Raw genomic sequence first — 22,805 nt, forward strand, 5'->3', positions numbered from 1 at the left:
AACATTAAATTCCAAGAGAATTTAATTCTCTTAATTTACTAATGTATAATATCAACTGAAAGCATAATTAAACCTGTCTATGTTATTAGATTTTTATAAAGATAATTTACTGTCTTAAAAAATCTCACAAGATTATTTTAGATAAAAACATTAGACTCCTAGTTGCAAGTAGAAATCAGATTGAAAAGGAAAAAGTGAAAGATGTAAAAATTCCATCCTGCAACCATAACACTAACTAATGTGACTTTTAGTGGTTTAATTATTTTTTGAGTTTAAAAGGCCGTTTCTACTGCCAGGCTTCTGTGTACATACACGGATAACCACCTACAGGATATTTTTAATAAATATAACCTACTACCAAGTTCTCCAAAACACAGGCAAATTGCATGACAATAATCAGCCTCACACTCAGTTCTGAATTTGATTCAGTTTCATTCAGATTAACAATCTACTCAAGATTAATGATTAAACAACGTCTCCTTGTACATATCTACAGAGGCTCCCAAAATTTCCTACAGGTAAACTCAAATTCCTACAAGTTTAAGAGTTTTGACACTCAGAGCCCAGGACTTCCCCTACCCTCTCCTTCTTTCCAGCCTTTTTGGAATTACGTGTTGCCACTCATCTCATCCCAGGCGCTGTGAGCCTACCTTGGTTTCAGGATAGAATCAGTCCTGGAGGCTGCTTTATTATCATAATTAATTCTTTCAACCTGATAAGGCAAGTTCTCCTCTCTTGTTCTAAAATATGTCTTGTTTACTCTGCATTCTTTACTCCTCTTTTTGAAGTTAAATTTGATCATCAACTTTCATGAACAAGACTGCTAGGGATTTCACTGGAAAGTTTATAAATCAAAATCAGGACAACTGCCATCTTTAAGATACCAAATTCATTCATCTGTGAACATTATATATCTAGTCATTTATTCTGATTTATTTGTATTTCTTTCCAAAACATTTTGGAATTGTGATATACAGGTTTTATAATAAAGTTTTTAATATGTATTTGGTTTAAACACATACCTGGTTTCTTCTAGTACTTTATTGTTTTTGCTGCTAACTTGAATATTACATTTTTCTCTTATGTTTGATTGGTTACTATTTCCAACTGAAATTTTGTCAAATGCTCTTATTACTATAAATACACACATTAATACATATGTCCATTATATATATAGCCATTACTTCACACACCCAAAATCAGAATTATCTTTATGGCAAATGATATGATTACTATATGAAAATCAAAGAGAATACATGTTATAGATAATAAATCATTTGCAGATATAGATAATTTTTGTATTCCTAATTATTTTTTATCATTTATTTTTCTTATTTTAGTATATTGGCTTAAATCTCCTCTGTAATGCCGAAACAGTGATGGGTACCTTGCTTGATGTTTTAAATTGATACTATTTCTAAGAGTTAATCATTAAATTTGATATTCATGATAAGTTTTTGATAGATACCCTTTATGAGCTTCAGGTGGTTCCCATTTACTCTTAGTTTATAAAATTTTATTATAAGACAGTGTTTAGTTTTATCAATTTTTTTCTGTGTTCCTTAAGAAATGTTTTTCTCCTCTAATCTGGTAATGTTCTGATTACGTCAATTCCCAGAGACTGAACTAATCTTTCATTTATTTCTGGTATAAACCTTACTTGGTAATGTATTCATTCTTAGGAGATTCCATTTTGTAACAGTTTAAAATCAGTGATACTGAAACTAACTCTTGTTTTCCATGAGGATTTTTTTTTTATACTTCCATGTATATTCATCTATGCTTTAAGGATTGTCTGAATCCAGAACCACTGCCCTTACCCTTTATTGTATAAGGATATTACTAATAGAAGTTAACAATTTTCCAAAGACATATCAAGGTAAAAATAAAAGTTTGCTGAAAGTATGCCAGACTGTAAGATTCTAGACAACACAGTCCATCTGTAGAGATCTTGCTTTTCTGAGGCCTAGTAGTATTGAGATCCAGAACCCTACAAGCCTCTGTGGGAAGTGGGGCAGGAATCCGGGCAAGATTATGCCTGATGGACTTAATTATTTCGACTAATTAAGAGGCAATATCACTAGCTATGCAGGGGGAAACATGGTTTTGTAGGAAGCTTGAAGAGAGATGAACCTGAGAGCAGTAGTCTCAAGGGAATGAGAGAGGCAGCATCAAGAACAAGAGCTTTGTCAAGTTCCACAGGCGACTGCTGACCAAGTTCCATTTCTTTGAGCTAATCTGAGAATCTGCTTTGAGAATCTACAATGACCCTTATGCTTTGCCTCTTTTATTTCTACTGCCCTGGCGTAGTTTAGGCCCAAGTGTCTGCTCTGGAGGACAGTTACACATTTAACAAATGTCTCTACATGACAACATTTGATCACTGGTCACCTAGTCACTCATGCAAAAAGTATGCAACTCAGCTGTTTCTTCCCTCTCTCTGGCTTTCCATGTTAAGTCAATCTTGAGGTCCTACTACCTCTTAAATGAATTTCCAATACGCCCTTCACTCCTCTGTACTATGCACACCTTACACACAAGGCCTTCAATATTTCTTTCTTGATTCACTGAAGGAGTCTATGATCTGATCTGTTTTGTCCTATGTTCCTTAAATCTACTTTCTATAGATATACTAGAAAGAGTTCTAAAATACAAATCTGAAGTGCAAATACCACTTCCCTGCTTAAAACTCTTGTGGTCCTCCATCACCTGCTGGATAAAGTTTGAGAGTTTTACCCTTATTAGTGATGCCTTTGAAGTTTTGGCATCAGAATGTGTTTTTCAGCCTCATCATTTATCATCGTCTTACATGATATAATTTTACCATTGTTTAAGTTACCATTGTCTTGAACTTGATGCTTCAACAACATAAAATTTCTTGTAAATTCCCCTACACTGTTTCTAACCTCCATGGCCTTACCATAATGTCTTTTTTGCCTGGAATCCTTGTCTATAAATTAGGTAATTCTTCCTCAACTCAAGGCATTGCTTCTTCTAATAAGCCACATTTCTGAAGTGAAATTATGGCATCAACTAATAAAGGTCTCACTTTAAGAAGCTCCTGGACACGTGTAAAAACATTAATTCTATGTATTCCTACATGTGTAGATCAACTATATTGCCTCCATGTAATACAAAATATATTTTTTCATGTGAATATTTTCATGTTTTTTTTTTTTGCAAATGTTTCAACCGAATGTCATTTTAGGCTTCTTATATATAAGCATGTAGAAATATGTTGCCATGCCACTTGAGTGGATATTATTTCATTTCTGCTCCGCTTTATATCCAATCTCAACTAGAACTAAATTATATACAGATAAGAGCAAGAGCTCCGTTAAGGAAAACTGGCGCACCTAGAAACAGAGCTTCTGAATTTTAAATCACTTTGCAATGACTCCCAGTGCATACCCTCATTAAGTGCAGGTATGTTGTTCATTTTCTATTCCTAGCTACTATGGCATCAAGTAATCATCTACAATTCCAAAAGGAAATTAAGTGAGTTAAAACAAATTACTCATCGGGATATAAAAAATGGAGTGTTTCTATTGAAACTATATCTTGACAGTATTGAAGCATTCCCTGAAGATAGGTGTTGAACATAAAGCATATACGATATGCTAGGCCCAGTGGTGGAGGCTACAATCAACTGTGATGCACAATCTTTCTCCTTACTAATGAGTGGTGCATTGATATGTAAATAAGCAGTGGAGACACTATGTGAACCGCACACTGTCAGGTGAGGTGCCATGTGGTACAAGAGCATAGCTTAGAAACACCTCTTCAGGAAGTCTTTCTAAATTATGACTTAAATAGGCATTGTCTAGAGGTAAAGAAAGTGAAGTGCACCGTACAGAATGCCTGTGTGAAGGCCCCCAGTCCAGGGGATTTGGGAATGAGAAGGAGCATGACAAGAGACAAGGCTGTAGTAGCAGATCGAGGGCAACCTAATAAGGGTTGGGATCTCTTTTGCAGACTTGATATTAAGGTTGCAATGGAGCCACTAAAGGCTTTATGCAGAACTTGAGTTCCGTCCAACGATGTATATTATAAGGCAACGATAAATTTAGGTTTAATGCTTTTTGAATTTTTTGAACATGAATGGCCTGATAGCATCTCCCAAATACAAACACATCCCACCATAAAGTTATAGAACAACCAGTCAAATCTAGCATCTAGCAGAGAACAATGCCTTATGGAAGGTGTTCAATAGATGTTTGATGAATTCCTATGAGGAATACAAGAATGCTGTCATAATGAGATGTGTCAACATCCAATTATAATATCTATCTTTTAGACACAGGATTGAGAGAAGCCAACCTTCTAGTGGAAAGGTAGAATGATGGAGTGACTGTTCTGATTCTGATATGGAGATTAGATTGACTGTTAGCTGAGGAATGGAGCCAATAGAGAAGGACGAGAAAAGCTAACACCCCTAGTGCCTAATATGTGCCCACATTCATTTAATCATCACAACAGCTCACAAGTACAAACTTTACAAATTCAAAATTTACAGACGAGGGAACATGGAGCATAGAAAAATTAAGTAATTTGCCTAAGAAGACAAAAATCAAAATTTAATCATAGACATTTAGATTTTAGAGGCAGTTCTTGTAACTACTATGCTACACTCTCCTTTTTACCACCTAACATATACCAGATAGAATCAGGAAGAAAAAAATCATGAGTTGATTTATCAGAAGCAATAGCTGCACTTTATTTCCTTTAATTCATTTAGCTATGCACTTATTTATGTGCATATTTGACTAGAGACTACAAAACATGTTTGGAGGTAGGGGAAAGAAAACTTGTTGAATAGCATGTATTTAGCAGGAAACTATGTAGGCCTCTATTTAATCGTGCAGCATTTCCTTTCTTCACTAATTAGTTTTCTGAGTTTAAACCCAGAGATTTTGAAGTAGTATTTTGAAATTATAACAAATATTAACGCTGAAAGAGGAATTAAGAGGAATCAATAAGAACTGGAAAAAAAAGAAAAAAAGATTGTCTAAACAACAAAAAGAAAAACCTACAAGATAGGGACAACTTCTATAATTTGTTGATCTTGAAGCCTGACATTTATTTACTACTACTACTAATAATAAAAGAAATATGATGTCATAGATAGGAGCACCTCCAGCACTACACTGAAAATTAAATTATTCATTTCTTCAAAAAAAGAAAAAAAGAAAAGCCCATAACATGGTAAGTACAATTTTTTTTGCTTCCCGTCTACATATTCACACATCCTAATATATTATGCAGTGATCCTAAAGGTCACTTATTGATAGTGCATATATATGTATACATATATATACACAAATATACATATATGTATATACATGTATATATACAAATATACATATATGTATATTTGTGTATATAGTTACATATGTATATATAATATACTTATATATGTATACTTATATATGCACATACACATACTTATATATGTATATTTAAGTATATATACATATATATGCACATACACATACTTATATATGTATATATGTATATATACTTATATATGCACATACACATACTTATATATGTATATATAAGTATATATACTTACATATGCACATACACATACTTATATATGTATATATGTGTATATATACTTATATATGTATATATAAGTATATATGTGTATATATACTTATATATATGTATATATAATATACTAATATATGTATATTATATATACATATATGCTTATATATACATATGTAAGTATACATATATAAGTATATATGCGTATATATGTACATATATACACATATATGTGTAGACTTATAAGTATACATATGCCCATGTATACTTATAAGTCTATATACATATATGTATATATGTGTGTGTATATATATATATGAAGTTAGTTATCTTGATTTCATTGATTATATGTAACACAATGGAAAGGAGGGAGAAAAGAAGGGAAGGAGGAAGAGGAATTGCTTGAGCAAGCATGGGAGTTAGCAAAGTCGAGAGGAAAGGAAGAGAGGATGAGGAAAGAGAATAAATGACTTGCTACTGTTCACGGATTTTCACTGGCCAAATGGAGCCAATGTAAGGTGGACAAATTATAAAACTCAAGTGTAAATAAAGAATCCAGGGGGCTTCTTATGTCATGGGATTGATGCAGGTGCATATTCATCTTTTGGCACATTTGGAAAATGAAAATTCTATTCCATATTCAAATGCCATTAAGTTATTTACGACTAGATCTGGAGGTTTCATATTTATCATCATGAAGTATAAAGCCAAATGTCCCTTTTTCAGAAGCACCAAAGATTAACCGATTAGAATGTTTTCCACATGTCCATTTTTACTGTTGAGAGAATTTTAAAGAAGTTTTCCAGCTTCTGCAGCTGAGCCAGATGTCAGTGGGTCCCACAGTGAAATGAAATTGGCAGAGTAGCCTTCTCATGACCCTGGGGTTGTTTTATCAGGGATCACTTTAATGTCTAAGAGTCATTCCTTGCTGAAGACTCTAAAGTTTTGGGTCTAATCTGCCACAATTACAGAAATATGCTGACTTGGTTGAACCACTGAAACCCAGAAATATTTCTTAAAACTTTTCTCACATCGCACGATAATTTTTGTTTGTGTTGGCACTAGAATAGTACAGGGTTTCATTTCCACTGTACGTTTCCGGTCTCTGGTTTCAGAAATACCAGTAGAGAATATTTTACCAACCACATTTTTTGTTGTGTAAACAGGTCCTGGTGATTTACTCTGTTGGTCTCTTCACTGTGTTCTCAAATGACCATGGTCTGAAAGATACCAGATGGACACTTTCTAAAATAACTGTAGGAGTTAGCACAATGTTTTTTAAAATACTGTAATTGATAGTTTTGGTTGAGGAAATCTTGGCAAAAAGTCCCAAAATGGTTATATTGACATATTTCATTTTTTTCTTTAACTTTTAGATTTCTGCTACTGTTAATATAACAATTATATTTAAGGTAGACACAGTTTAAAACACAATACAATAAAATGAACATAATTTTAGTCACCATGCAGTTTAAGAAATAAGAGTATGTATTCTGTTTTCACACTGCTATAAAATACGGGTAATTCCTAAAGGAAACAGTTTTAATTGACTTACAGTGCTGTACGGCTGCAGAGGTCTCAGGAAACTTATAATCGTGGTGGAAGGTGAAGGGGAAGCAAGGCACGTCTTACATAGTGGCAGGAGAGAGAGGGTAAAGGGGGGAACTGCCAAACGCTTTTAAAACCATCAGTTATCATGAGAACTCACTCACTAGCATGAGAACAGTATCAGGAAAATTGCTCCCATGATCAAATCACCTCCTACCAGGTCCGTCCCTCAACACGTGTGGCTTACAATTAGAGATGAGATTTGGGTGGGGACACAGAGCCAAACCATATCAGCATTACAATATTTTAGAATCTCCATGTAAGCCTGCCTTCACTGAATGAACCCTCTGTCCCAGAAAATTCTGCATATCATTTCCTGTTTTACTTTAAAATGTTACAATATAATATGATTGGTAAATTTGTCTGTTTTTGGACTTTACATAACTAGAATATTATTTTATTCTTCAATAACTTGCTTTGCCCACCCATTATTGGGTTTTTCAGTTTAACCTGTGTGACTGCACATAGCTGTCAATATTCCTTGTCTTGACTACATGGTTTTTATTTGTGTGAATATGGCACAGTTTGATCCAATTCCTTTGAGGTGAAAAATTGTTTCAGTTTTTATCACTATTAACAATTCTGCTACAAACTGTTTTTCTATGTCTTCTGCTGCATACAAGAGGTTTATCAGGTATATACCAAGGAATAAATTGCTGGGTCATAGAGTATACATATGCTCAAATCACCAATAGTATGTGAGACTTTCTGTAAGTCTACATCTTTACCAACATTAGATACTGTCTGGCTTTTCTATTTTGGCCAATATACCAGGTATAACATGAAGTCACATTTAAATTTGCATTTTTCAGATTAATGTTGAACATATTTTATGTGACATTTGTGTTCCCTTTTCTGAGTAATCCTGATGTAATTCTGTAAGCTATTACGTTTATAACATATTAACTTATAACTATTAAGTTTATAACATACATATAGAGAAGAGCACAAATCATAAGTATACAGATCAATAAATGTTCACAAAGTAAAAACACCACCCAGGTCAGAAAATAGAACATTAGCAGCATGAGAAGTCCCTCTCACACCTTCTCCCTTATTATCCTACTCCCATGTAAACATCTATAACCGTGGATTAGTTTTGCATGTTCATGAATGTTATAAAAATGTAATCAAACAATATACTTTATCATGTCTGACTTTTCTCATTCAACATGTTGTTTCGAAATTCAATCATGTTGTATGTAGCAGTTTTTCATTCTCATAAGTGACATATATATTCACAATCTATGTACAAATTTTATTACTGATGTGTATTTGTGTTGCTTCCAATTTGGAGTTACTATAAAGAGTACTAGTGTGAACATTCTTGAACATATCTTTTGGTGAATACCTGCATACATTTCTATTGGTTATATGCCTAGGAATGGAATTGCTGGGTTCTAAAGTATGCATGTTTTACAGAGTGGAGGCACCACTTCAAACTCCCAGCAGCAATGTGTGAGAGTACCATTTATTCCACATTTTTGCCAGTACTTTGTATCCTCAGACTTTATAATTGCAACCAGTCTGGTGGCTGTGTAGTGGTATATCTCATTGTAGTTTTAATTTACATTTCTCTGACGACTAGTGAAGTGTAATGACTTTTCAGAACTTACTTGCTATTAATACACCTTTTCTGTGCAGTGTCAAGTTATTTGTCCATTTTTCCACTGTTAGTATTTATTTTATCATAGATTAGTAGGAGTTCTATATGTATTCTTGATACTATTCCTTTGTCATATATATTAATTCAATACATTTTCCCACATTGTGACTTGTTATTCAATCTCATAATATATATTTTTGTTTTAATTTTTATTTAATAGGGTTTTAGATTTTTAGAAAAATTGTAAAGAGATTACAGAGAATTACCATAGACCTACACCCAATTCCTCCTGTTATTAACATCTTGCATTAGTATGTATTCTGATATTATTGGATGGATGATTTCACAATGTCAATTAAAACAAACTGCTTGATACTGTTGTTCAAATAAACTATATTCTTGTTGATTATCTGTCTGCTTGATATATCAATTACCAAAAGAAGTATGTTAATGTTTTAAACTATAATAGTGAATCTGCCTATTTCTTATTTCCGTTTTACCTCATGAATTTTGATGCTGTGTTGTTAGGTTTATAAACATTTACAACTGTTATTTCTTCTTGGACAATGTATTTATCATTGTGTAATATACTACCATATCTTTGATAATTTTTTTCTGTTGTGAAGTCCACTTTTTTCTAAAATTAATATTGCTACCCCAGCTTTCATTTGATTGGTGTTAGTATGTCATGTATACTTTTTCTATCTCTTTACTTTTAACATACCTGAGTATATTAAATATTTATAATGGATTTTTTGTAGATAACAAATAGTTGGGTCTTGCTTTTAAAATCCACTCTGGCAACCTCTGTCTTCAAATTTAGGCCATTCACATTTGAAATGATTGTAGTTGGATTATAGGTGGATTAATATCCACCATATTTATAAATGTATTATATTCATTACATTCTTTTTTCTCCACATTTTTCAACCTTCTCTGGTTTTAATTGATAATTTTATATGATTCTTTTGTACTTTATCTCCTAGCATATCATTTATACTTCTTAAAATTTTTAGTGATTTATCTACACTTTCCAATACACCTTGTTGACTAAAGTCCATCTCCAAATAATACTATACACATTTCATGTGTAGCACCAGTACCTTGTAATAAAGTATCCCAAATTCATTCCTCCCATATTTTATAACATTATTATCCTTCATTTCACTTACACATATGCTACAATTACCCTGTACCTTGTTACTATTATTACTTTGAACAGTTATTAATAGGTGAATTAAGAATAATTAAAATAAAAGATTATATTTTATTTTCATATATTGCATCTCTGGTGTCTTATTTTTCTTTGTGTAGAACTAATTTTCTGATATATACATACATAAGTATCCTTCTTTGTGAAGACTGTCTTTAAGTTTCTAGTTGGGCAGATATATTGGTGAAATCCTTCAGTTCCTGTTTTTCTGAAAAAGTCTTTGTTTCTACTTCACTTCTGAAGAGTAATTTTATTGAACATAGAATCCTAGGTTGGTGGGTTTTTATTTTCAGTACTTTACTTCATTCTACTTTCTAGTTGCTTTTGTGGTTTCTGAAGGACAGTTGAAATGCAATTCTTAACTTCATTTCTCTATAGGTACGGTGTTTATTTTTCTCTGGCTTCTTTCAAAATTCTCTCTTTGTTTTGTTGAAGTTTGAATATGATATGCCTAGCTGTTGATTTTCAGTATTTATCCTGCTTGACATTCCTCTGATCTTCCTGGGTTCATGGCTGTCCATTAATTTTGGAAAGCTGTCAATGATTATTGCTTCAAATATTTATGCTATTGTGTTCTCTGTTTCTTCTCCTTCTGGCATTTTAATTACACATACATAATGGATCTGTACAGAGCCTTTTAAAATCGTGTAATAGTTCTTGGATAGTCTGTTCTGAATTTTTTCATTAATTTTTCCTCTTTGCATTTCAGTTTTATGAAGTGTCTACTGACATATTTTTCAGCTCACTGTTTCTCTCCTTAGCCACGTCTAGTCTACCAATGAGTCTATCAACGGCATTCTTCATTTCTACTAGAGATTTTTTCCTAGCATTTCTTTTTTTTTTATACTTTAAGTTTTAGGGCACATGTGCACAACGTGCAGGTTAGTTACATATGTATGCATGTGCCATGTTGGTGTGCTGAACCCAGTAACTCATCATTTAACATTAGGTATATCTCCTAATGCTATCCCTCCCCACTCCCCCAACTCCACAACAGGCCCCAGTGTGTGATGTTCCCCTTCCTGCGTCCATGTGTTCTCATTTTTCAATTCTCACCTATGAGTGAGAACATGTGGTGTTTGATTTTTTTGTCCTTGCGATAGTTTGCTGAGAATGATGATTTCCAGCTTCATCCATGTCCCTACAAAGGACATGAACTCATCATTTTTTATGGCTGCATAGTATCAGAGTGAACAGGCAACCTACAAAATGGGAGAAAATTTTTGCAATCTACTCATCTGACAAAGGGCTAATATCCAGAATCACAATGAACTGAAACAAATTTACAAGAAATAAACAGCCCCATCAAAAAGTGGGTGAAGGATATGAACAGACACTTCTCAAAAGAAGACATTTATGCAGCCAGAAGACACAGGAAAAAATGCTCATCATCACTGGCCATCAGAGAAATGCAAATCAAAACCACAATGAGATACCATCTCACACCAGTTAGAATGGCCATCATTAAAAAGTCAGGAAACAACAGGCGCTGGAGAGGATGTGGAGAAATAGGAACAGTTTTACACTGTTGGTGGGACTGTCAACTGGTTCAATCATTGTGGAAGTCAGTGTGGCGATTCTTCAGGGATCTAGAACTAGAAATACCATTTGACACAGCCATCCCATTACTGGGTATATACCCAAAGGATTATAAATCATGCTGCTATAAAGACACATGCACACGTATGTTTATTGTGGCACTATTCACAATAGCAAAGACTTGGAACCAACCCAAATGTCCAACAATGATACACTGGATTAAGAAAATGTGGCACATATACACCATGGAATACTAGCATTTCTTTTTTATTCCTCTTTTAGAGCCTCCATCTACACGTTTACATTCTCATCTCTTTTTTGCATGTTGTCTACTACTGCCAATAAATCCTTTCACATATTAGTCATCGTTAATTTGAATTCCCTGTCTTATCATTCCAATATCTGTGTCATATCTGAGTCTGATTCTGAGGGTTGCTTTGCCTCTTCAGGCTGTATTTTTTATTGGCTTTTCATCTGCCTCTGATTTTGTTGTTGTTGTTGTTGAAAGCCTACACATTGTATCTGGTAATAGTAACTGAGGTAAACAGCCTGTAAGTGTGAGATTATATGTTTATCTGGCTAGAAGTTTGGTTGCGTTTAATGTTTGCTGCAGCTGTAACTGCCAGAGGCTTCAAATTTCTCTAGTTTCCCTGTCTTTGCCTTTTCTATATAAGGCGGGCTTTCCTAAGTATTCCTTCTCAGATAAATGGGTCTGCTTCTTGTAGTTCTTTCTGCTGTAATCCACTGTTATTAGACTGGAGCCCTTTTGGTGTGGTGATAAGGTGTGAAAGAAGAGAAGCATTCCTTAATCTGGTGATTAAATTTCAGACTTGTAGTGGGCCTGTGTGTTTTAAAAGTTGACCTTCCCAAGTGTTTCTCCAGTGGTATCAACTTTTGTTTATCCCTTTGGTACTACAGGAAGTCTAGTGTGGGCTGGAGAATGATGAATACCCTTTCCCCAGCTGAGATAAGGTACTAGTAATTTCTTTCTATTGAGAATAGGCCTTTGTAATGAAGAATATTCTGATAATATTTCAAGTGATTATTCTTTTCCTCTCCTTGCCAGAGTCACAGAAAGGTCTTTCTCAAATTCTCACTTTTAGACCCTGATAGAAGGTAAGACTCACAAAATTAGTGACTCCCTTAAAACTCTGGCTTCAAGTGTTTCTCACTTTTATGCTTATCCACACTCAGACTCCAGTAATTTGTCAAAATTACCAGTTAGGGAGATCTCAAATGTGCAGCTCTGGATTTGCCTCTCTCTAGATTTCAGGGCAGAAGTTTGCTCTTCAACCTCTGTTTTCTGATAGATCCAAGAATAGTTATTTCAGTTCAATTTTTCAAGCTTGTCCATGCTGTAAAAATAAGTGTGATTTCCAAACTCTTTACATTTGGAGCTAACATAGAAACTCAATGTATCCTTTTCTGAGCAGAAAATCCTAATTGTACTATAGCCTGTTTATCAATTATTTTCCACTGTTAGCCTTTCTCATGTGTTATGTAATAAGTCTCTGTCTATGCAAAATATTACTCTCATGTTATTTACTTCTATATTTAGACTTATAATCTTTGTATATAAAGATTAAGGTATTTTTCTATATGAATATTCAATTGAACTAGCACAATTTATTGAAAAGATCATGCTTTTCTCACTGAATTGTAGTGATGCTTTTATCACAAATCAGGTGACTGTATAAGTCTGAATTTCTTTCTCAGCTCTCTTTTCTGTCTTTGTGGTCTATATGTCCATTCTTGTATTACTATCATGCTGTCTTAATTATTTTAGCTTTATATTAAGATTTGTCATCTGATAAGTTCTTCAGATTTGAAATTCCCCTTTTGGATTGCTTTGGCTATTGTAGGCCATTTGCATTCTCACATCAATTTTAGAATCCATTTGTCAATTCCTTGCACACACACAGACCTACTGAGCTTGCATTGATTGCATCTATGGATCAATTTGGTGAAAACTGGTATTTGTTCAATATTGAGCCTTCCAAGCCTGAAAATTATCTCTCCGTTTACTTATATTTATAAAACTTCTCTTTCTATAAAGTAATATAACATGGCTGTTGTTGAATCTATGCCTTACTATATTTTAATAATATTGCAATTGGAAATGTGTCATTTCATTTCATAATGAATATTTTTTACTAGTATATATAACAGTACTGGTAATTTTTATATATTGTGCTTATATTCTACAGTCTTCCTAAATTTATGTATTGATTTTAATAGTATACCTATAACTTATGTTGGAAGTTTGAATACACAATTATGACATTTGAAATAATGATAATTGTATTTCATCCTTTCCAACTCGTACATTTTGTTCATTTCCTTTCCTTATTGCACTGGCTAGAAACTCCTACTTTGCTAAGTATGTCAAATAATTTTCGACATCATTTGAGATAATCACAAGATTTTTTTCTTTATTAATGTGGTAATTCTACTGATTGGTTTTATATGTTGAACTAGCATTTCTGGGATAAATCCAACTTGGTTGAAATGGATTAGTCTTTTAATATGTCAGTAGATTCCCTTTGAAATATTTTGTTAGGATATAGTGAAATAGATTTGGCTATGAGTTTCCTTTCTTGTAATAATCTTGTAGGATTTGTGATCAAGGTTATACTGGACTCAGGAAATGAATTAGGAGGGGGTAGAAGAGTGGAACTCCGAATGACTGCATCTAACATCACACTGGGGCCCCTACAACAACAGCTGCTCTTAAAGCAAGTTATGAATTTGCTGTCCTTATGTGTAAGCCTTGTTTATAAAAATTGTGGGCAAAAATCCTTTGGGTATATACCCAGTAACGGGATGGCTGGGTCAAATGATATTTCTATGTAACAAATCTGCACGTTGTGCACATGTGCCTCAGAACTTAGAGTATAATTATATATATATATATATATATATATTTATATATATATAAAAATTATGGGCAAAAAAAACCCCCACAAAAATTGAATAGTAAAAAGTACCGGATGCCTAAATGTCTTTTAATGGGGGAATAGATAAATAAATATATGAGTTACAGTTTACATATATTATATAACCATTGAGATAATCATATCTTTACAATTTTAGTATTTTAAAGCAGTGACTTCTAATAAATTTTCTAATGTAAAGCCAAACTTGAATCCCTGGAACAAAAAAAACTTTTCTGTGATGTTGTATTTTTATACATTAGTAAATTTGGTTTACTGTTTTGTTTAGAATTTGTCATCAATGGTCATGAGTGACAATAGCCGTAATTTTCCTTTCACATACTGTTCTTACATGATTTGAAAACCAAGAATATATTACTTTTAAAAATCAAACAGAGTGGATTCTGTATTTTAACATTCTCTGAAAATGTTTGTATAATATAGGAATTACTTGCTTATTTTACATTCAATATAACTCACCTATAAAGCATCTGGGCTTGATGTTTTTATTGTGGAAAAATATGTGAGCTACTGATTCAGTGAGGTTCTATTTCTTTTTTTCATTTTTCATAGTTTATATAATGTTATGAATTTTATTTTACACCTAATTTTCAAATATGTTGGCATAACCTTTTCATAATAATCTCATTACATTTTTATCTCTGCTACATCTGTAATATTTTGCCCTTTTTCATTCCCTCTACCTTCTCACCTGTCTGTATGACATCAAAAATAAGACACTGCGAAGCAGCTCATGAAGGAATTCAAAGTTCTACCGAAAATCAATAAAGGCTTTCGAACAGAATTTGGTAAGAAATGTAGCTTACTTTCTACAGACATTTTAAACTGGAGAAGAGAAGTGAAAGGACAAATAAAATAGTATATATGAATAATCCTACAAATTTGATAGGGTAGAGAGAAAATTTACACATTTACTGAGCAGTGACTTCTTTAGATTCACAGATTATAAAGGAACAAATATATGTTTTAAAATAATTAAAAATGTATTACCAAAATATTGCATATAATCCAAAAACTAATTCTTAAAAATGAAACTATTTAGCAGAAACCTGAAAACAAATATGGATATGGATGAGTAGTCATGTAGATACCTAAAAATTTTTCATACATATATATATTTATATATATATTTATTTTCCCTATAATATAGCAAAACACTCAAGTCTTTAGTGAAGGTCATCGCTTGTCTTCTGTGGAGTCAAAGTTTGCATTTGTAGTGGACACCTTGTTGATCTAATTACCAAACTAATTTTTATTTAGGCTGTTCTCACATAGGACTGTACTGATTGGACGAGAATTTCACATCATTTTTTTTTCATGGTAAATAGATACATTAAAGATGCTAAGGAAGAAATCTTTCTCTAGAAATTTACTCTTTACTATTATCTTTCTACCTAAATTCAAAAAAGGAATACTATGGCTCTGAGCATCCTTGTGCCTCTGAATTGCTCTTTTTTTTTGCCTACCATCTGCCAGTGAATTGAACTATGTACAGCTTTAAGTAGTTTTAATCTTAAACCAAGTTTAAGCAGAAAGAAATCTCTCATCACCTAGTTGACACTTGCATTTTGCAGCTGAAAAGACTGAGTTTATGGAGATAGGGACTATCCTCACCAGGCTTGGGCTTCATAAAAGGACCATTTACCATGCAACAGGAAAGTCCTATGGCAGCCTTTCCACATCTGTCATGGGAATTTTAACTGTCGGGCAGTCTAGTATCTGCTGAGAACAATTTTGCCAGTCCTGTTTTCTTAACCACAACACTTTAGACACATATAAACTACACATTTTTCCCTATTTTATGCTTGTATTTTGGTGCTGCCTATTTTGTTTGCATTATACTATGTGGTGGGATATATGTGAAACTATGAGATGTGGTTTATTTAAAATATGGAATCCTAAAAAAATCTGGGCAGTTTAATACATTTCCTGAATCACTTTCACAGAACAATTACTAATCACTTGCCACTCTCATGCTACCTTTTTCATTTATGTAATCATAAGTGATCTTCATGCAATATTATTCTTTCTCTTTATATTTTCCTTTATATCCATTTTTCATTTTTTATATTAGCACAGTAGGTCAGAACAATGTAGACACTCACTGACAGACATTTAATGATTTCCTTTTTAGAATGAAAAAAGAAAACTTGACTTCAGTATGTGAAAGCCTGAGGATTTAAAGGATAAGCAGAAAGTTAATTGCAAATGTGTGTGCATGTCGATTGCTTTTATTCACTTTAGCTTACCACAGTTCAACAGGATTTGTTATAAAGTCCAATACCCACTAATCGAATCCAGAATTCCTTTGCTTACTAAAGAAGGCAGTCTTTCTAATTGGATCTTGGGTTACTAAGAAGCTCAGAATTCTTTTTATGAATTTACCATCCCCATTACCAACATTTTTTTTTCTTCAAAAATTTAAAACAGGTTCAAATGCTTGAAGAGGTTAAAGAAGTGAGAGAGTTTCTCCAATGCTTTCTTTTAGTAGTTTCACAGTTTGAGGTCTTAGATTTGTCTTCCTTGAGTAATACCCTACAGAGCAAAATGGACAAATTACACCAACTTAAAGTAATGTAATTTTAAGGGATTTCATCTGCTTAAAAAGCTTCTGCATAGCAAAGAAAATAACAAAGAGACAACCCACAGAATGGGAGAAAATATTTGAAAACTATCCATTTGACCGGGATTAATAACCCGAATATATAAGGAGCTCAAATAACTCTATAGGAAAAATCTAATAATCCAACCAAAAATGGAAAAAAGATCTGAAAAGATCTTCTCAAAAGGAGACATATAAATGGCAAACAAGCATATAAAAAGGTTCTCAACATCACTGAACATCAGATAAATGGAAATTAAAACTATAATGAGATATCATCTCACACCAGTTAAGACGGCTTTTACTCAAGGTAATAACAAATGCTGCTGAGGATGTGGAGAAAAAGGGAACTCTCATACACTGTTGGTTAGAAATTGTATTAGTAAAACCACTACAGAGAGTGGTTTGGAGATTCCTCAAAGTAAAAATAGAGGTACCATATGATCCAGCAATCCCACTGCTATGTGTATATTCAAAATAAAGGAAATTGGTGTACCTAACAGATATCTGTACTTACATGTTTACTGCAGCACTATTCACAATAGGCAAGATTTGGAAGCAACCTGTGTTCATCAATAGACAAATCATTAAAGATAATGTGGTATATAGACACAGTGGAGTACTATTCAGCCATAAAAAAGAATGAGATCCTGCTATTTGCAATGAATGACATGGGTGGAACTGGAGGTCATTATGTTAAGTGAAATAAGCCAGGCACAGAAAGACAAACTTCACTTAGTCTCACTTACTTGTGGGAGCTAAAAATTAAAACAATTGAGCTCATAGAGATAGAACAATGACTACCAGAGGCTAGGAAGGGTAATGTCATAAGGAGTGGGAATGGTTAATGGGTATAAAAATATAGAGAGAATGAATAAGATCTAGTATTTGATAGCATAACAAATGACTACAGTCAACAATAATTTATTGCAGGCTGGGCACAGTGGCTCAGGCCTAGAATCTCAACATTTTGGAGGGCTAAGGTGGGTGGATTGCTTGAGCCCAGAAATTCAAGACCAGCCTGGGAAACTTGTGAAATCCTGTCTCTAAAAAAATACAAAAATTATCTAGGTATGGTTGTTATGCCTGTAGTCCCAGCTACTTGGGACGCTGAGGTGGGAGGATGGCTTGAGCCCGGAAGGTTGAGGCTGCAGTGAGCTATCCAGCCTGGGTGACAAAGTGAGACTCTGTCTCAAAAAATTTATTGTGTATTTAAAAATAACTGAAAGAGTAGAACTGGAATGTTTGCAATACAAAGAAAGGATAAATGCTTGAGGTGATAGATACCCCATTTATCCTTATATAATTATATATTGTATGCCTGAATCAAAATACCTCATGTATCCCATAAATATATATAACTACTATGTACCCCCCAAAATGAAAAATAATAAGTAAGTGGGATACAGGAGACAAGTGATATCTACACTCTTAGAGTAGGCTCAGTCTGTGTAAGCTAGTGAAGGCATGCCCTATTTCAAGGGGCTACTTGCAACTTAGTTCCAATCTATTTTTTTTTCCCATGCAATAACATAAACTCACTTTGTAGACAAGTTTAAAGTTAAAATTCACAATAAAACAGAATTTCAATATGAATTTTCACAATTTTGGAAAATAAGCAATCAATCTTATCTATCTACCTACCTACCTATTTATCTTTGTGCACCAAGACCAAAGGGTAAAGCAGTATTAATATTTGCCGTAAGATATTTATTTACTAGTGTTCTTTTTCAATTGAACATTTCAAGTTAAATGCTCAAGAGAGGCTCCTCCTCCATCTGCCTCTCTCTTACTGTTTCTTCCATTTTTTACCCAGTGAACATACGAATTTCCTAAAAAAAATAGTGCTTTTATTTCCACTTCTTCATAAAGTAGTCACATCTTCCCACTTATATGAACTCACTCACCTAGAATTTGAGACAGAAACACACTTCTAATACTCTGATTCTACAATAAGACACCATGATTTTAAGTAAGCAAACACTATTATCACTTTGGCAAACATTAATATTTGTAAATCACAATTATTTTGAATTAACATGGTTTTAGGTATACCCTTAATCCTTAGGGAGTTCTGTGTCTTTTTATAAAAGAATGCAAATGAGGCAATAATGAATCAGGGTAAAATTGAAGAAGTTGCCTTCACCTCTTTATTGAAGTTGCATCTTAGCAAATAAAAAGTCTTCCTTCTTTTTAATATTTCATATTTTTTAGTGGATTCAGCCATGGATATTCTTTTAAAATTACCCTGTTGGCCCCCTTACAGCTGAAGTGGGCATTAACACTTATAACTCTAAGATCTGTTATCTATAAAGCCTTGTATATTTTCAGAGGAAAGTGTTCCAAAATGTCTATTTAGAAAAATAAATAACATTTTCTTCTTTCAGAATAGAAACAGTATTCTTTTAATTTGGACCTTCAACTGAAAGTCATGGGTTTTGGTTACTGAAGCAAATGTTTCCTTTAAGAATGTTTACCGAACCGAAAACATTTTAGTAAGAAATGTGAGCTTTATTTAGTTATCTGTAGTTACTGTGAGATCAAAGTAAAAGGAACCTAATTCTCAAAGCATCCTCTTCAAACCTCAACTTTTTTTACCTCAGGAACTTGATGTCATGAAAATATTTTCCATATCCCGCAAGGAAAGTTTCCCCCCAAGAAATTTCTCAAGGTATTCATATGCTTAATATAAATAAATTTAAACTTTTATATACAAATAAATATAAGAATGTTATGAAAAATTTGAATGAAGGGAAGAGCGGTTCATAAAACTCAAGGAAGATGCAGTTCAAATCAGGAAGATAAACGAAACATGTATTACAATGATCCCAATCAGAAGAAATCTATGGAATCATGGGCCTCTGATAGGAAAAGAAATAACCAAATCTCATTTTTATACAAATAAATACCTGAATAAATTGAAAAATACACTAATTTCTTGGATGGGATGACTGAATATTATCATTAAGTCAACTCTTTGTAAATTACGTATTTAATATAATGGATATTTGGGGGATGTAGTTTTGAACAAATTTAAATTCAATTAGACAAAATACACATAGAAATGATCAAGAAGGATTTTATTATATTTTATTTTTTGAGATGGAGTCGCACGCTGTCATCAGGCTGGAGTGCAGTGGCACGATCTCGGCTCACTGCAAGCTCCGCCTCCCGGGTTCACACCATTCTTCTGCCTCAGCCTCCCAAGTAGCTGGGACTATAGGCGCGTGCCACCATGCCTGGCTAATTTTTGTTTTTTTTTTTTTTTGTTTTGTTTTTGTTTTTGTTTTGTTTTGTTTTTGTTTTTTTTGGGGGGCGCGGTGGCTCACGCTTGTAATCCCAGCACTTTGGGAGGCCGAGGCGGGCGGATCACGAGGTCAGGAGATCGAGACCATGGTGAAACCCCGTCTCTACCAAAAATACAAAAAATTAGCCGGGTGTGGTGGCGGGCGCCTGTAGTCCCAGCTACTCGGAGAGGCTGAGGCAGGAGAATGGCGTGAACCCGGGAGGCGGAGCTTGCAGTGAGCCGAGATTGCACCACTGCACTCCAGCCTGGGTGACAGAGCGAGACCCTGTCTCAAAAAAAAAAATAAAAATAAAAATAATTTTTGTATTTTTACTAGAGACAGGGTTTCACCATGTTGCCAGAATGGTCCCGATCTCCTGACCTCATGATCCACCCGCCTTGGCCTCCCAAAGTGCTGGGATTACAGGCGTGAGCCACCAAGCCCAGCCAAGAAGGATTTTATTAAAGGACTAAGGCATCATGTTATGTCAGATTTAAAATGTAATATAGAGACACATTCATGAAAAGTGTGGCATTTGCACGAAATAAATAGACTAAAGAGATGGAAAGACACAAGATGAGTTGGGCTGAAATCCCAGTTCTACTATTTTTCAAGTAGGAAACATTGGACAACTTCCCTAACCTTGCTAAGCTACAATTATGTCATTTTTTAAAATAAAAAAGTTACAAAAATTACTTCATGGGATTGTCATGAGGACAACGTAGAATAACTCAGGTAAGACATGATTTTAAAAATTATTAGGATCAGCTATTGTTATCACAGAATAGAAATTCCAGAGAGAGACCCAATTTAAGCACAGTATGTGTCATGGGTGAACATTTTGTATTAGTAGGGAAAGAACGTTTAGGTAATAAATGGATAAAAAATGTGTTTATATAGAAAATAGATTCTTATCTTGCACCTTGAATAAAAATAAAGTCCAGTTGGGTTAAATATTTTATTGTAAGAAATGAAGCCAAAGAAAAGCTAGGTAGTCATGTACCTCTTCTTGGAGTATTAAAGGTCTTTCTAAGCATAACTCCAAAAGCAGAAGCCATAAAGGGATGACAATGTGGACAATCCTTGGTCCTCATCAAACGTAACCCATATATAGCATTTAACACCTCTTTCTTCTTGAAACCCTTTTTATAGACTCTAGGGCTCAAGACTCTCAGTTTTTTCTTACTTCATAAATCACTATTTCTCAGTCTCCTCAAACTGCTCTGATCTCTTAAGGATGGAATGTCTCGGTGCCCCACTTATCATCTTGTACAGTCTGCTGGATTTAAATATGATCTATATGCCGCTTATTATACCCTCACTGAAGACTTCATATCCCTTCCCAATTCTTTTATATGTAACTGCCTACTCAAAAGATCCATCTAGATGTGTAGCAGATTCCTCAAATATAACATGCCCCAAACTGAAATTCTAATATTTGCCCGCAAATATTGTCCACTCATAGCCTTTTCCATTTTGGTTGATGGCAGTTTTGTCCTTCCAGTTGCTCACTCGAATGTATTTGTGATCATTTTCTTTCCCTTTTAGACATTCAACATCTAATTCATCATGAAATCAATTCAAATTTAAAAATATACTTAGAATATGCTCACCACCTCTGTAGTTACCACATTTATGCAAACCATCATTATTTGTTTCCTGGACTATTGCAATTGCATTCTAACTTGTCTCCTAATTCTTATTTGCCCCCTCCTTATAGTCTAGTCTCAACAGAGCAGTCAGAATGATCCCTTTTGAAATGCAAGCCAGGAGTGCTCAAAACCCTGTAATTTTTTTTTTCCCATTTCACTCAAAGAAAAAGCCAAAGGATTTACAATAGCCTTCAAGGATCCTCTCTTACTCTTTTCCTTACTCACTTATCTCCAGCCACACTGGCCACATGTTGTTTGTTGAACACACGTTAGAATCTGGACTGTAACTATTCCCTCAGACTGAAATGCTCTGTGCCCAGCTGTGAAGTGGAGTAATACCCGCATCTTCTCCAGTTCTTTGCTTACATCTCTTCTTAAAATTGCCTTCCTGACCACTTAGTTAATACTACAACCTGCCCCCTTTCACCACCCCTCCAAATTTCCCATCCTCTGTATCTTACTGCACTTTCTCTTTATTTTTTTGCATAGCTTTTATCACCAATTAATATGCTCTAAACTGTACTTCTATATTCGGGGTGTGTGTGTGTGTGTGTGTGTGTGTGTTGGGGGGTGGGGTGTTTTTAATCATCCGTACTCCCCTGCCAGAATATGAGCTACTTGAAGACATGACAATGCCTTTTATCGTGGCTGTGTGCCTAGAACAGCATCTGATAGTAGTAAGCATTCAAGATATGTTTCTTAAAATAAATTCATAAACTAGTAAATACAAATGTAAAGCAAATATGCATTAAAACACAAAAGCAAGTTTTGAAAAATAATCCTACCATATA

At 33.9% G+C, this 22,805-nt stretch overlaps 1 protein-coding gene across 5 annotated transcripts in view; it reads right to left on the bottom strand.

The window, feature by feature from the left end:
* HMGCLL1 (3-hydroxymethyl-3-methylglutaryl-CoA lyase like 1) overlaps positions 1 to 22,805 on the bottom strand; it is a 143,053-nt gene that overhangs the window by 30,314 nt on the left and 89,934 nt on the right. Inside the window, exon 8 of one of the 5 annotated variants that reach the window (XM_058432513.1) lies at positions 17,592 to 17,638. The exons of the other annotated variants lie outside the window; for them this stretch is intronic. Within the exon in view, the coding sequence (XP_058288496.1) occupies positions 17,612 to 17,638 (27 nt within the window). The 3' untranslated portion in view covers positions 17,592 to 17,611. Of the gene's footprint in view, positions 1 to 17,591; positions 17,639 to 22,805 lie in introns of those variants that run through there. 5 annotated transcript variants of the gene reach the window in all.

The sequence above is a fragment of the Hylobates moloch genome, unplaced genomic scaffold (genome assembly GCF_009828535.3).
Source record: "Hylobates moloch isolate HMO894 unplaced genomic scaffold, HMol_V3 SCAFFOLD_20, whole genome shotgun sequence".
Taxonomy (NCBI): Eukaryota; Metazoa; Chordata; class Mammalia; order Primates; family Hylobatidae; genus Hylobates; species Hylobates moloch.